Source organism: Ascidia mentula, chromosome 4 (genome assembly GCF_947561715.1).
Source record: "Ascidia mentula chromosome 4, kaAscMent1.1, whole genome shotgun sequence".
Classification (NCBI taxonomy): Eukaryota; Metazoa; Chordata; class Ascidiacea; order Phlebobranchia; family Ascidiidae; genus Ascidia; species Ascidia mentula.
In genome coordinates, this window is record NC_138569.1 from 15,765,055 (window position 1) to 15,780,263 (window position 15,209).

General features: G+C 43.1%; 1 protein-coding gene across 1 annotated transcript; it reads right to left on the reverse strand.

The window, feature by feature from the left end:
• Positions 1-920: 920 nt before the first annotated feature.
• On the reverse strand, positions 921-12,874 carry LOC145898945 (glycoprotein hormone alpha-2-like). The gene is made up of 3 exons (XM_082987622.1): positions 12,715-12,874; positions 12,188-12,366; positions 921-2,064 (listed from the first exon to the last, which is right to left on the reverse strand). The coding sequence occupies exons 1-3, from the start codon at positions 12,788-12,790 to the stop codon at positions 1,972-1,974; spliced, it is 348 nt and encodes a 115-aa protein (XP_082843748.1). The 5' UTR covers positions 12,791-12,874; the 3' UTR covers positions 921-1,971.
• Between the last annotated feature and the right edge of the window lie 2,335 nt (positions 12,875-15,209).

The window sequence follows — 15,209 nt, forward strand, 5'->3', positions numbered from 1 at the left end:
ATTGTTGCCGTTTGTGCCGACCTCTATATTTGCACTAGAAGTACCCGACCGCGCTAAATTTAGAAACTTTGTGGTTGACAAATCGATGACGGCATGTCTATCAACATGTCACCCGTCACGTTTTTAGTTACGATGATTGATAAGCATTCGAAACGGTTAATTAGACATAAACAGAACCTTTTGTGGGACGTCATTTACCCTCGAACCGCGACATATTTCTGGTCGAATATGAGCTTCAGCGGGCAGAGACCTTGTGGAGGAATATAAATACTTTTTTTTGCATCCAAACGAATCGCATTGGAGTTTTACATCGGCGAGAATAGAAACCTGTGTGATAATTGGCATGTCATACGAAACGATAGTATCTCGCCACCGCACGATTTGCTACAGTTCAACGTTGAGTACGAGTTTGCCGAGCGTTTGCACTTCACTAAGGCCGCTAATTTCCGGCTGGGAGTCGCGGCCGATCTTAACACAGGCGATCGTTGTTGATCTTCGTTTCAAGCACCAAAACTCCAATATCCCGCCGCTGTTTAGGCGCCTAGCCATCGGGAAATTTGCGGCCGCTTGCAGCACGTAATCGGGCGTAAGCATCAGATGCGACGACACGTCTTTAATCTTGCCCAAAGGACACTTGAGTCTTTGTGTCGCAGCGGTTTGGCTGTTCTGTATCAAGCAATGCTGGATACTCGTCAATGCCGATTAGGCTGTTGGCATTGCAATTTTGTTTGCGAAATAAACTGCAATTGAACTTCAACGGAATTTGAACTATTTATGAAGCAGAACAACGACATTCTGGACATTTTTCAGATAAATCTGTACTGATATTTTGTTTATGTGTAGTTTTTTATTTTTATATGAACATACATACTTTAGTCCAAAATCCTGCTCAACAATTTCACACAGTTCGAGATGCCTGACGATTTATTGCAAAGCGCAAAACTTGCAACGGCACCGGTATTTACGAATGTGACAACGATAAACAAACTAAAAAAATGGCTGCAGTTTCAAAAAGCTCATGCAAAAATTCATACAATGGCAGGCGGGGTCAGGAACGATACGAAAATAAACCCATGCCAGGCGTAGATTCGATAAGGATTGTTCCGATATCGTGTTTATTTTCTTGTTCTGTTGACTATTCATATGTTTGTTTTCATGCGAGAAGGTATACGAGTTTTGTTTCTTATGCAGAAGCAAGCGAAATACACTTAAACTTGCCTCTTTCCATTCCATCTGAAAGGGTGGAAGGGGTTTGTTTAGAACAATCGCAATGGAACTTAATAAATAAGCGAAACACGAGCACACACATTAATAAACAAGCAATATAAGTTTGAATTCTTTTTTAATAAAGCAGTCGGAACGCAAATAAAAAACGTAAACAAAGCAAATATTCAAACAATATTTTTTTGGTGCTTGAAATATGAAATGTCTTAAAACTGAGGACATTTTGATGCAAACGTATATGCACTGCCGTTTTAGAACCACGGTACAGCCTTATACATAAACGCAAAAACACGAAACAGGGCAGCAGGTACTATCGCGTGAAGCTGAATCCTAAAATGTTTTATTTAATTCAAAGGAAGTGACCTGAAATCATCAAATAATTTTAAGTTAAGAGTAAAAAAATTGCACGTTGAAAACCATGCAAAGAACAAACAAAAACTCCACATACTTTTACACGTACAGTTGTAACTTTGGTGCAGTATAACACTGATAAATAACTTATTTTGAAACCAGTATAGTTTACTTCTGCAACGCTTGTGACATTATAATATTGCGCCTTTAAAACATCAGGTTCATTCACATGTCGCAAAGCAAGCGAGCTAAAGCTACGGATCAGTGTAAAAATGGGCCAATGGATAGAATATGAGTAAACGTTTGAGCTGCTAAAACTTTGCGGGCGATTGTGGGATGAAGTGGAGATGTGAAAGCTGGGTTGATTGCTAGGGGTTGGGACGGAAACGCCAGGTGTTAAACCTCCTCACACAATCCACACCTGCATTCCTTGGCCGAGTAGATGCTTTTTACCATAATGTTGCCGCCGCATCTGATTGTGAACGTTTGCTGTGCAAGACAAACAACAAATAACCCATTAGAATGAGAAATGAACCAATTAGATACTTATTTAAACGCCGTATTTGGGACTTTCTCTCTTGCCGACGGAAAGAGCGTCCGCGATTACCGGCGTGTTGCGTCAACATGCATTCATTGCGAAATAAACTGCACATTACCGAGTCCGAAGCGCAAGTCTGATTGCAATCGATTCTAATGCATCCCACTAAGCGCAACTCGAAATCAACGATGGGGTTTCGATAAACGTAGAAAGGTGATTATTGTGTTTCGATCGTTGTGCGATATGCCCGCGTCTCGTGTGACGCCTCGATTTTGCGTTCCATCAGGTATTCCGTTGTTTATTTGCTCGTCACATAGCGGTACGTAACTGCCGTGGCTTTAGGAGGGCGTTTACGAATATGCTGTGCTTTTGGCATGCCGAAAAAACTAGGATTACAAATGCCTTTTAATGCTCGGGGTATCAAGCAGTTGCCAACATTCTGTCTACTGGACGCATCTCGTTGCAGAAATTGGTAACAAAATATCCAGAATAACTCAAGATTTTGATGCTTGTAATCAAAATTTTTTATAATGTGTCATGTGCTTAAAATCAACAAAATTATACAGTACATAACTCCACAATCTCCTTTGTTTACCACATATGACAAGATTTCGTTAGTTTCCCTTCGCTCATTTTCAAGTTTGCGGAAAGACGAATTCAATCAAGCTAATACGAAGTGGATACAAAAATAGGATCTGCGTGTGTGGCGCTACTTCTTAATCCGCAATCGTATTGTGGTGCGAATGCAGTTTCAAGGAATTCTCTTTGACAAGTCAAGCTAGTTTTACCACTAGCAGTGCCTTCTGGTTGCGTTTCTGCAGACAAGTTTAAACGCATGCCTGTTTTGGCGGAGAACCCACTCGACGTGTAAGAAACATTTTGCCAACAACGTTTGAGTGACAAGCTTACGCGATAGTGCGCAGGCAACGAAAGCATTCGCGCTCGCAATCGATTTGAGCTGAAAATAATCAAACAAAACTTCCGAATATTTTGAGGATTTACCGTGACCCGGTCAGGGGGGTTTGCAAGCCGATTTTCGGGGTGTAACGCGGGAAATTCAATGCGGAGTGGAAACCACAACATGTTTACCAACAACGCGTATGCCAGATTTCCCTTTCTTGCAACAACAAATTACCGGATTTGTTGCCTGATGCATCCGGGATGCAGACGTCTTCGGAGACGCACCATGGACAAAAATGGTAAAAGGAGTATTTTATCCTTCTCAAATCACATTAACGGGCATTCGATTGTTTTAAAATTTGTGAAGTTTATGCGTGTTTCGTGCTTGTTGAAAATGCATTGTTGGAGAAAAGTGTTCCAAGCAATGAAAAATTGAACACAACGTCTTGGAAGCAAAAACCGCCAAACCGAACAGTTGACGGCACAAACATTTTGCCGCTGTTGCTTACGTCATAATCGTTGGTCGGCGGTTAATATCTTCGACCTGCAAACAAGCGGCGATCTTTCGATCCAGAGATGGCCTCTGAAACTGCGAAAGTTTTGCAACTGGTTCCGTAGACGTTTGCCGACAAACAGATTACGAATACAAACCGCCTTCACATTCCAATCCGAGTGACGTGTATGCCACATGTTCGCCATATACAGTTGGTTTAATAAGAGTGACTCCATATCGCTTATGTAACACCGGTCTTGTGGGTGTTTCTTGCCCCGATAAGGAGACAATAAACATGATTTCCGCCCCCACGATGTGCCTTACATAAGATGTTGTCTTGTTATAATAGCAGGTATTTAAGCATATCTTTACAAACGAACCCACCAACACTATTGGTGAAAACATTGCTGAAAACCTGCTTTGACAAGAAATATATCGGCTAAATATTTGTCGCATGCGGCGTTGGCCATCGCCAAACAAGGCGTCTTCGCGTTGTGGGAAAACCATAAATATTTACCGACACCGCAAGAGTTGCAGGGCATAATCGGCGCGGGTCAAACTCAGCTCAAAACGAAACTCGATCCTATGGTCGACGTGCTTCTGTAGATCCCAGTTGGAACTTTCACCAGCAAGCTATTTTAGGCATAAACATCCTGTCAAACGTACAGGGGTATATTCAGGGTATGTGTTCAAAATGTCATCAAGGCTGTTTTTCGCGATTTTATCTGTACCTGCAAGCTGTCCGGCTCTTTGTTGAATGACGCTTTGTTGAATGAACTCTACTGAAAGCCGCAGCAAACGTACGAAAACTGACACTACATAATAGGCAACAAAGAAAAGTTGAGCGTAAACGCTTTGGCCCTTCAGACATAAACTTGAATTCCGCAATAGATTTTTTCCCTCCAGTACAGGGGAAGGATCAAACAATGTGGTCTTATGTGTTGATTATTTGTTTGTTTGGCCAAATACCAGTACATGCAAATCTGTTTTGTTCTCCGGCATGCGATTGGTCACGCCACTCAAACCTTAAAGCGCATCTTTGCCGGCGTGGCGTAACCCTAATGCGCACTTTTATCGGGTGCCACCTTTATCAGAGGGCACGGGATAGCAGGCGTGCGAAAACCCAGCGTCACACGCCGCGATACGATCGGGCATTTTGACGGTTCGTCAACACGTCGATTGAACCCGCTGGGCGCGTGGCTTTCCGTGCTTGGTGGCCTATCTAACCAGCCTATAGGTCTATACCTTAATAGCTCGATCGTTAAGAACGATATTGGCTTAAATTGAGACCTGTCACATGTTGTATGACGCGGTTGCGTGCGCGCTAAGCCGAGTTGCTTCGACGATAAGGGACTGATTCACACGTGACCGGGAAGGGGGCGTCTTTACTTGTGAAAATTGCGAGCGTCAACAACGGCATCCGTCGGCACGAACCGAGGCGACACCAGGAAACAAAATGTCGCAAACTGGGGGGCACGCGTTCATCTCCAATCGCATGATCTCTAATATATACAAGCGGTCAAGCAAAACATCCGCCGCTAATGCTCAGGAAACATAAAGCGACGTTTGCCGGTCGTTATCTGTTTCCGCACTCTAATGTTCTTGCCCAGACAGAAGATGCCATCGCAGATATGACGTAGCGAGATGGAGAGCTTTGTTTTCGATACCCATTTGATGAAAGACGCCGAAGAAAATTAGTGGACTTCCAGGCGCTATGCGTTTGCCCCTGAATGAGTACACGCGGTGGCAATTGCGATTCAATTGCCTAGCTTCCCAATGTAAATGGGACGCAGTGGGCGATGCAACGGCGCGATACCAGCTCTTGCTGGATATTTAATTAAAATAATGCCTTTTAGAGATTCCCGACTAAAAGCCGTGGCGTGCAAGTTGAAGCCTTATCAGGGCGATGTCATATCCACGCGCTGCAATACACCTTGAGTGACTGAAAGGGTGCGAGTTGATTCTGGCAAGATGCCATGATCCGATTCGTAATTGAACGTTGAAAAACACCAAAATTTTCACCAGTAAACATAGGTGCAATTTCGACAGACGGAAAAAGGTCGTTTAGGCTGCGGCGTGATGTTGGCAAGATGTCGCGCATTACCGACGCTGTTAAGTTTCAATTACGATGGAATTGTACTACGATCAATCTCCAATGCAAATTACTATTATCGGGGAGAATTTAACGCTATTATGCGTGAGGGTTTATGGAAAAAAAAGCGTATTGGTTCAGAGAAAATACCTTTTCCGGTGCATACACGCATACGTTTCAATACCCATGTTGCCGAATGCATAAATCACATGGATCAATTCTAATTAGTAAACCCATGCATATAAGCATCAGGCCTTATAGGTTCGAAACAATGGCAATCTATATGCAGTCATCCAAATCTAATGCAGGTTAGATTGGCTGTTGATGCGACTTGAAATGAATGTTAACCAGTTTTGGTCCTGAGTAAATCTGTTACCTTTGTTTTTGTGGCGACAAAGTTAAAGCTTGGGCGCTACTGTGGATAACCATATGAAAGGCTTCAGGCAAAGGTAAATGAGAAGTTATTGCAGTTCGTTACACTGACAACAAGGTTCCAGGAACGCAAGATTTCCGCGAATAGGCGGCTCCGTTTCTTGTGGTGGCATAGTGTTTCAGTTTTAAGCTTATTTGCGCAACACCGCGTTGTCCGCGCATGCGCTTGGAGTCGCAAATTTTAACACCTGGATAAAGTTAACGCCTAGGTAATGAGGTGTTAGCACGTTGTACTTTTCCTAATTGTCGTACAAGCCGCAGAGTAAATATTACATGGGAGAAAGTTTTTAGAATATTTGCAAGCAATGTGAAAGACCGTCGCGTGACTGAACTTCATCTATCAAAATCGGTGCCAAGTACCTACTCTGTTTGGTGTTAAAGCTCTTACGCAAAACAAGCAAGTATATCGCCCACGCAATCAAATATCGAAACATATCGCCCAAAATCAAGTCGGGTCATATACGCCGAATGTATAGACGAAATGTCTACTCTAGCCTACTTCAAGTGTGTGAAATGGCTCCAAATTTGGGGCGTTTGGAATGCGGGGTCACCATTATATGTCACAGCAAGCCCGGAAAGTCTATAAAACTCGGTGACGTTTCGATTTCGTGCGTAGCCAGACCATATCTCATCATAATCTTGCCCGAGTCCGTTTATCGTCGATGGTGAGAGTGAACATGACAAGGTGCATAACCACGATTTGCTGTTCGCTTATATGGAAACGTTGTTTGAGTAATCAGGAACATGCACGAACGCGATATCCCCAACACCCCCTTGTTTCACGGAACGTGGTCGAAAATAACAAACACACACTTATTTTTCTGACTTGGGAATGTTTGGGAGAAAGTTACCCAACATCGCAGAAAACATTTCAAGGGAACATTATGAATCATTTTGGAAAACTTTAAAAAGATAAACACCATGACCGTAACTTCCCGTACTTTTTTAGACATTATACCGTTGACTTTTCTCTGTAGCTTTACACACTTTTGATTTCGAAATGACCTGTAGACGACGTGGTCTTGATGTGTGTCATGACTCCAATCGGTATTTTTGAAGTTCATGACGTTGGCATGTCTGACGACCAACGCGGCGGCAAATGGAAATTTCGGGAACAAGCGTGAAATTGAGGATCAGGATTTCGTGTCGGTCGAGTTTCAGAAGCTCGCCGACACCGATCGTCAACTGACAGAACGGTCTCGTAGTAATTACAAGGTGACTTTATGTTTCGTCCTAAGATCAACATTTGCCCGTCACTTTGACAGTTTTCAACTTAATGGCAAGATCGTTCTTGTATATCTCGACAAGGGCTCGGTTCCAGTCGACCACGTTCTTGCATAACTGGGCTAGACGTGACGTTGCGATAGGTTAAATTCTTAATTGTGCGCTTGTTATCTTAGTAGTCAACGCGTCCATGTTTGGGAAATTAGGTCGGGGGGTGTATGCGTGCCGCGGTTATCGTGCTCTTGTCGGATGAGAAAGTTGTCTTTCCCGAATGGGGTTGGGCTTTCTCGAAAATGCACATTGACATTGTTTGTATCAGACTTTTTACTGAATTGCAATGCAGAAAAGTCCATTTTTTTTCTTTTTTAACTTCTCAGAAAAAGAGTTCGACGAAATGATACATTGGCACACAGGTTTTATGGCGGAAACTTTTCCTAAATAGCCACTTAATTGCGATAGGAGTTACTTGACACGGCAATTAGGTCTGGAAAATTTTGCAAACAAATTCTAAAAACAATTTTTGATGTAGACGCGTATTTTTTTAGGAAAGTACGGGTTAGTATCAAACAATGCGCAAATGATGCTAAGGTGGTGTCGGTACGAGATTATTGAAAAAAAACATGTCCTATTGGACGCACATTTAATGTTGATTTCTTGACGTTATATAAATGCAAAAATGCAAATTTAAAATTGAATAAAATACTTTTGGGCGGTCCTTGTGACAGGGACCTATAGGTATTGCTCACAACTCGATTAAAAGTTACTCATTATACAAGTTGTCAATTATTTATTTATTTGCTTCTTTTCGATCTCTAAACACAAGATCGCTTCTCCACAATGAGTAATAAGTAGACGCCCTGTGCGAAAATTACGACACTCCGCGAGAAGGAAAAGCTTTCAAAAGAGGCTGATGCAATATCGCAGATTACAACTCGCTGTGGTTTCGCTGCGACAAAGGCCGAAGTGTCCCACGCCCTGTCACCTATCACCGCAACAATAGGCTCCTTCACCCGCGTCCCAATGTTTCTTAGCACTACCATGAGACCTCGTGCAATAGCGGTGCATTAATGATGCACAAGATGAAGAACTGCAGTTTCGGCGTCGTGACAACTTCACAAACACCGCTACCTGCGACACAGTTGAGTTCTGGGGTCAAGGGGTTTAAAGTGTGAGGGTTTATGATTTAAACATAGGCCGTCATGTTAAAAATTATTGTTTGTCTTGTTTGACTTTTGAGTCTTACGCTTTGTGCTTCGATCTTTGCGCAACATAAACGATGACCCAATGGGGAAAATTTCTACATGGCGTAAACATGGGTAAAGCGGAATAACTGCGTACAATTTCACATTTATAATTTTACTATTGCGCTACTAATTCTGCCATGCTAATATTATTGAATGTCAGTGAAAAGCAGAAATAACGATAGAACACATGGTGACGCAAGTTAAAGCTGGAGCAAATTGAAAACAAACACGAAAACCTTTCAAAAACGCCGAATTTCGCTTAATTAGCGATGCGACGATCTTCACTAATTTATTTTTAAGCTCTTGGAAGTGATGACGCGGCAAAGTGTGGACATTATCGTTGAAAAGATCTGGCGAATTTACGCGTTAGTGCGTGTTTTTGTGTTGAGGTGAGCTGCGTTCTTGTCACGCAATTTCGTTGCCTTTGCCGCTGCGGTGTGCAATCACGGCACCTTAGCGTATGCTTGCGGTTGGTAGGAACCCACAATTTGCGACGTCGACATTTCTACTCCTTCACCGAAAGTGTAATCACAGGCTAGGGCGGGAAAATTTTCGGTTTCTAACCGTTGACACGAGCAGCTGTATAACTCACTTGACCTCAGGTTTGCAAAATACGTCTTTGAGCAAATATCGGTCGAATCAGGGCGATGTTGGCGAAAAAATGTTTCCACGCTACTTACACCATCTTTACCTCCTTTATCGCAGGCTAGTTCGCTGATTTTAAAGAGTTTATGCAATTTTCATTACGTTATCAAACCAGACGATCGCACCGCGACCTTTGGTTTTTAAAAGGAACTGGTCGAATCGCGTTTCGAAATCGCCATAGAAAAAACCCAAAGTCGTGGGTTTCTTTAAATATTCATAGGATTATTGTTCGACAGCGAAAGGGGCATCTTTCGATTTGACGCTTTGACAATATCGCGCTGGCAATTTGACGAGCGTGCGGCAACCTCCCGGGCCCATATTCGCACAGAACTTGCCCCTTTTTATGAATGTCGATAAACTGAACAAAATGCGCGTCGCGGCTGCTTCACTGGCCGCTGAGTGGCAGGCGAGATTTCGCGATAGTGACGTCACAAAGATACTCGTCGCTGGGATGATCGAGGGAACGAATCTGTAATAATATTGTTGTAACTGCTCACTTGGGGGGGCAAGGAATTACCATTCTGGCGAAGACCTGGTAATTGAAAAATCACTGCTTGGCGACGGCAACATAACAATGCACTGCGCGATCTTTGGATAAACAGCGTTTACGCGATTACGAGTCCTGCTGCGACTCGCCCGTCAATCACGAGCAAGCCAAAAGGAATTGACACATGACACTGCACATTTGAAAATCGCTGGCCTTATCGCTGCGAAATCTGGCTCTCGATCGTCTTCAGTATCGTCTCCTCTGCCACGCGATATATGACAATCGCTTGGCGCGCGATGCTATCGACTGTTTGGGAATCGCGCCTGTTTGCCAGTGTAGGGATGCACATTGGACCTGGTTGTGATTGTTTACGCAACACGGTTGCGGGCCAGCAGTCTCTCACGCGAACGCGCCACGGCGACAATCATATAGGTTGCGTGCGGATTCGCATTCGGCCATGAGCGTTTACGACGATTTGACCTGACCGGCGCGTGCGAAAGTCGCACAGACCAGTTATCGTTAACCGCGTTATTCGCCCGCGGAGTTCCAAGCACCCGGCGATTAACTGATGGCCGGAATGTCGACGATTTACTCGATCTGTAGATAGTGTGACGTCAAAAACGCGTCACATCAAGACGTGCGCCAAAACAGGATGGTCGGTCGTGCGAAATATGGAGAAGGTCTCGACCATCTCAAAAACAAGCACATTACGACCATCAGATGATCTGCAAGCAACCGATTTACGTGAATGCTAGTCCCTCGTGACACTGCCACCGTCACGAAAACAAAAACAAACGCTCGTCGACTCTTTTGGACCGATCCATACTAGGGCCGTGTGTTTCTGGTTGCCAGGAAGGCTTCCACTTGCTAAAAGCAGCTATACCGATCTTTGTGGTTTATTTTATCGCCTCACTGCGGGGAATAGGCACAAGCCTATTTTGTCATGTTTGTTTTGACATAGTCAGTGATTGTGCATCAATCGAAATCATTCAAACTGTAAGTTGCATTAAGGCCACAGGTGCGTGACAAGGTACCAAGATCTAGTCTTCGATTTGCTTTCGTATAAAACAACGGGCCGCACCGATAAAAATTGATACAATCATGCCACCAAATGAAACCATTTGCCCTGTGCCTTGCACCATATTTAATGCCCTAGGGTGCATTAGGCATTCGTATATCGGCCAAGGTGTATTGCGTTAAATGCACAGGGACAAGATAAATCTTGCACGGCTGCAACTGCGCCTTGTGCAGCGGTGCCAGTCGATCACGATACAGCCGTGATGAAGTACCCCACGATATGAGGAACGGGAAATGATGAAAGGTGCCGTTCGTTTCACAAGGAAATAGAAAAGAGGAACGTGATATTTGGCAGGGGCTTAGAACAAAGTTCCCTGACTGATCACATTGCGGTTGAAGGAAGATTAAACCAATACCTTTCTCCGGGCCTCATCCATTACGGTTTAAGGAGAGACGCGTTATCAGACAGCGCATCGCAGTTGCAAATATACACAGAAACGCCCTCCGTGCGACAGGCGTCGAAAAGGCAATGAGGGTGGGGTGGCGACGGCAATGCAGCAAGTTATTAACGCGGAATGCCGTTAATTCGAGCGCGCAGATTGCCTTCCGCGATGCGGTCTCAAAAGATGCCCGATCACTCGTCTCATCATTAATCTTGTGCCCTTGTATTATTTATTATCTACCAGGAACGGAGCGCGATTTTCACAGGGGTTTCTGGGAAACTTTCTCATTGCTAAAACCTTCCAATGCAGGTGGGATCAATGAAAGAAGGATGGCCACGACATATCGTTATCTGATTGATGAGCACAACAATTGATTTAGTAACCTCCATGTGCCCTGGCAAATGGTTCCGTTTCATGGGTCAACGCAACAAGCTCCTAATTTCGCAAACAAACAAGGTCGTAAGTATGACGAGGAAAGCTTGTTTACAGAAGATGTAATCGCGTCGCAAACAACAAATTATGCGACGCTGAAAGGTCAAAAGTGTTTCTCCATGGCATTTGATGAGCAAATTCAAACGTGCAAATTGTTGGCAGCGTATAAGATGACCTTTTCAGATAAAACCTCAAATAAAATGTATAAAATTTTTTGTGGCTTTCTCAAGAAAATATTTTGTGAAAAAATGTTCTGTGCTTATAGGTGTACAATCGTTTTGTCCACAAAACACGTAATATGTGTTGGTCAGGAATAAGAGCGATCATAGTAAAAAGTGTAAATATTATAAAATCAAACAAAAACATTTACTGGCACACCCATGTGTCATTTTAGTTTGATTTCATGTTATGTTGAAATTACAGTTTGGTTAATGTTACGCCATTTTCCGTTGCATCCTAAAACTATCATATAACCAAGTGTCTAATAATTTTGAACTTGTACTAAATCTTAGCACATTTTCTGCGCATCAAACGGATATAACGATAAATCTGAGAAGCTGTTTTGGAAAATATTTTCCCACCATAAGGAGGCAAAAAGGCAAAATAATGAGTACCCGAAATATTGCGTGTTGCCTGAAACATAATGTGAGCAGTGTGATTTTTACCTCAACGAGGGTGTGAATGATGCAGCAGGAGGACTTTGAGGTGATGTTGTGCCTCCAGTGCGAACGGGCGATGGTTGCGTAGTCGGAGGAATACGAAACAGATCTGCAGCAACCTCGACAAGCGTTGATAAAAACCTTCACCAACTCGCATCCCTCTATTTTGATGTCTCTGTAGTAGCCTGAAGGACAAATAAAAAAAATAAGGGATTTACGTTTCTAAAAACGTTTTACACAAACCGCGGGAGCTCGCTTATAAAATACGATAAATCTTCCAAAGTTTAGTTGCAACAGTTTGTTAATTAGAACCGGGAGTCAGGGTACGATAAACATGTAATTAATAATATCAAATTAGGAATCTTAAACAGTGCCATTGATTCGTATATAATACGTTTCCGACATTATTAATCCTTTATATTTATTTGCATTGTGTAATCGGTAAATTTTTGTGTTATATCTATAAACAACTTCTTTTATGCATATCAGTCCATAGCTGACGTATATCGAAAGGAGCAGTGACCAACACTTACCCATAAGCTTGCAACTGCCATCGGCGTAAGCCGCCGAAATAACAAGAGCAACAAACAATATGGCGCTGGATTTCATGTCGTGTCGTAAGTGAGAACAAGTTGATGTGATTATAATAAGGAACAGCGTTCTTAACAGAGGACAATGCGCCACACAAGACTGAATACCTGCGAAAAAACACTGAAGCTATTGACGGAATGATGTATTTATGAATGTTTATTTTTAGCTTAAGCAAGTATAAACTACAGTTTATTAGTCACATTCCTCTACACCCATTAAAAGTCCGTTGTTCTTGCGGTTTGCGTAGGTCCGCATAATACCAGAATGAAAAAGAAGGCCAAAATGTCTCGACCCGAAGCGAGTGCGGTGACGGCTTGAAATTAATCTACAATTAGATCTTCAGACAATGGGGCCCCAGTTTTTTAATCGCAGCGACATTTAATAGCACGTTGAGAGTTAGCTTGGCATCCTACTTAACGCGCTAACTGCTTGGCGTTAAAAATATCGTAATCGCATTCGCTTTTCACACCAAGCCTTTCTTTCGCGCGTCACAAGGCTTTTCTTTTCAGACCACTCGTCTTCAAACGATTTTAGTCAGCCCAACCCTCTACCTGCACTTCTTAACTCTCAAATCGTTTCCTTTGCGGTTAACACACTTGTTGCCTTGAAGCTTTGGTATATGCAGAAAGATACTACAGACGGTTAGTGCAACTGTCTCAGTCTTTGCTATCTACCTTGCCTCTACGCGGCTGGCAAAGCTTTACTGCGCGCAATCCCACCACGGACGTTCCAACGCACTTCGTGATCAGATAAACATCGACAGTGCGACGCGGCCTACTTGCACTGCTGGCCTGCGCGCGGAACTTCGCGGAGCTACTCGACCGCGGCGCCATTTCTCCGCTAATGACGTACCAAGCGCTGCCCCAATATTTTCCGTCTACACCGCGATTGTGAGGTTAACAGGTGAGTCGTAGAAAGTGTATCATGTCCGTAGTAATGCCAAGAAAATCATTAATCCTCATTGCTGGTTATCTGGTTTTCCTTGCGGAGGTTGTTCGGTTGTATTTAAACCGCGCCCTTTCGCAGGAAATCGTGCACACAGGATCTCATTACCCTTTATGGAAAAGTTCCAGTGACTAACAGTTTCCAGATGTAACTTGATTCAAAATCACATTAGCATTGGAAATTCCAAACGGTTGCACCAGAGCTTACTGACGCTCAGAACATTATACGACTCCCTAATCAGCGATTTCATCCTATAGCTTGTCAGATGCATAATAAATGTATTATTTGAAATCTTCCTCGACCCGAACTGAATTAAATATTGATGTTACAATGGACGTTGTTTATGCGTTGTCACCTTCAAATATTGATGTTCTATAACGATGGATTTTTCGGAAGAGAAAACTAAGTGAACCAGTACCGATCACAAACATTGGAATTCTTATCAATAAAATCGCCTATCAATAACACATGGCCATTACCACCTTCGTTGCATTTCATTACAAGTGCAAGACCTAACATTTAGATACAGATTTTTTGCACTTGTCTTTGATCTTTTTTTTCAATTGTCAGGCAATTTGGCTGCAATCAGATGCCCTGCATTTTTGCAACCTCATGCTTCGACGTACTCCACACGCCGGTAAATGTTTACATCACAACTTTAAAGCCTTTCTTGTTTGAAGTCGGTCGCGTGAAAATTGGCCTCTCGTTTGCAAGGCGGTGCACAAGTGGTCAATACGGTAAACAGCCGACCCACCAATGGCCCTCATGTACGTAACTGGAACAACAAACTCTGTTTATTTGTTTATTTGTGCGGCTCTGCCCTATAGACCAGCTACACGCGATGCGCCAGTCACCAAAAACCTTGAGGACCTTTCAGGTCAAGGTATTTCTACAGTAATTTGACCGGTCGTGAAGGGTTTGGGCAAAACACATTCGTTCTTTTAACGGTCGTGCCATAAGTTGACCGGATCAAGAAGGGAATAACCTTAAGTTACATCGTCCCTTGCCCGCAACGCCAAACACATTTTCTTCCTCATGGCCACGGGTAAATTTCGCAAAAATCCACAACCGGTCTAATTTCAGGTGTCGTTCCCGCCGTCAGTTTATAAATAGACATGGAAACACGTAAATCGAGCTCATGGTTAATTAAGTACGTTCCATTACGCATTCCTGTTTTGGGCAGACCTATAGTCAACCCGTCCAAGTAGAGTTCAAGCTGTTCGAGGTCGCCGCCTCATTAATCATTTCAGCGAATTTTGCGTTCTGAGCTCAATCTATGCAATCGTCGATCTTATTGCACTATTTGCATATGAAACATTTTTAAAACTCTTTTTGTTTGTAAGTTTAGTGGTCCCCAGTATGCATAGTAGTTTTTTCCACACAATATGTGGAACATTTGTCGCGATGTTTTTTGTAGATGCAAAATAGCCGAGGGAAAAAACAAAAAGCGCAAATGACGAGGGAAACCAGGGAATAGCACCAACCCGCCGAA

Excerpts from the sequence above, each read along its gene's own strand:
- LOC145898945 (XM_082987622.1), bottom strand. The coding sequence starts at position 12,790 with ATGAAATCCAGCGCCATATTGTTTGTTGCTCTTGTTATTTCGGCGGCT. Across the intron at positions 12,367-12,714 it reads TGGCAGTTGCAAGCTTATGG|GCTACTACAGAGACATCAAA; the intron begins GTAAGTGTTGGT and ends TTTGTCCTTCAG. Across the intron at positions 2,065-12,187 it reads TCATTCACACCCTCGTTGAG|CAAACGTTCACAATCAGATG; the intron begins GTAAAAATCACA and ends TGTCTTGCACAG.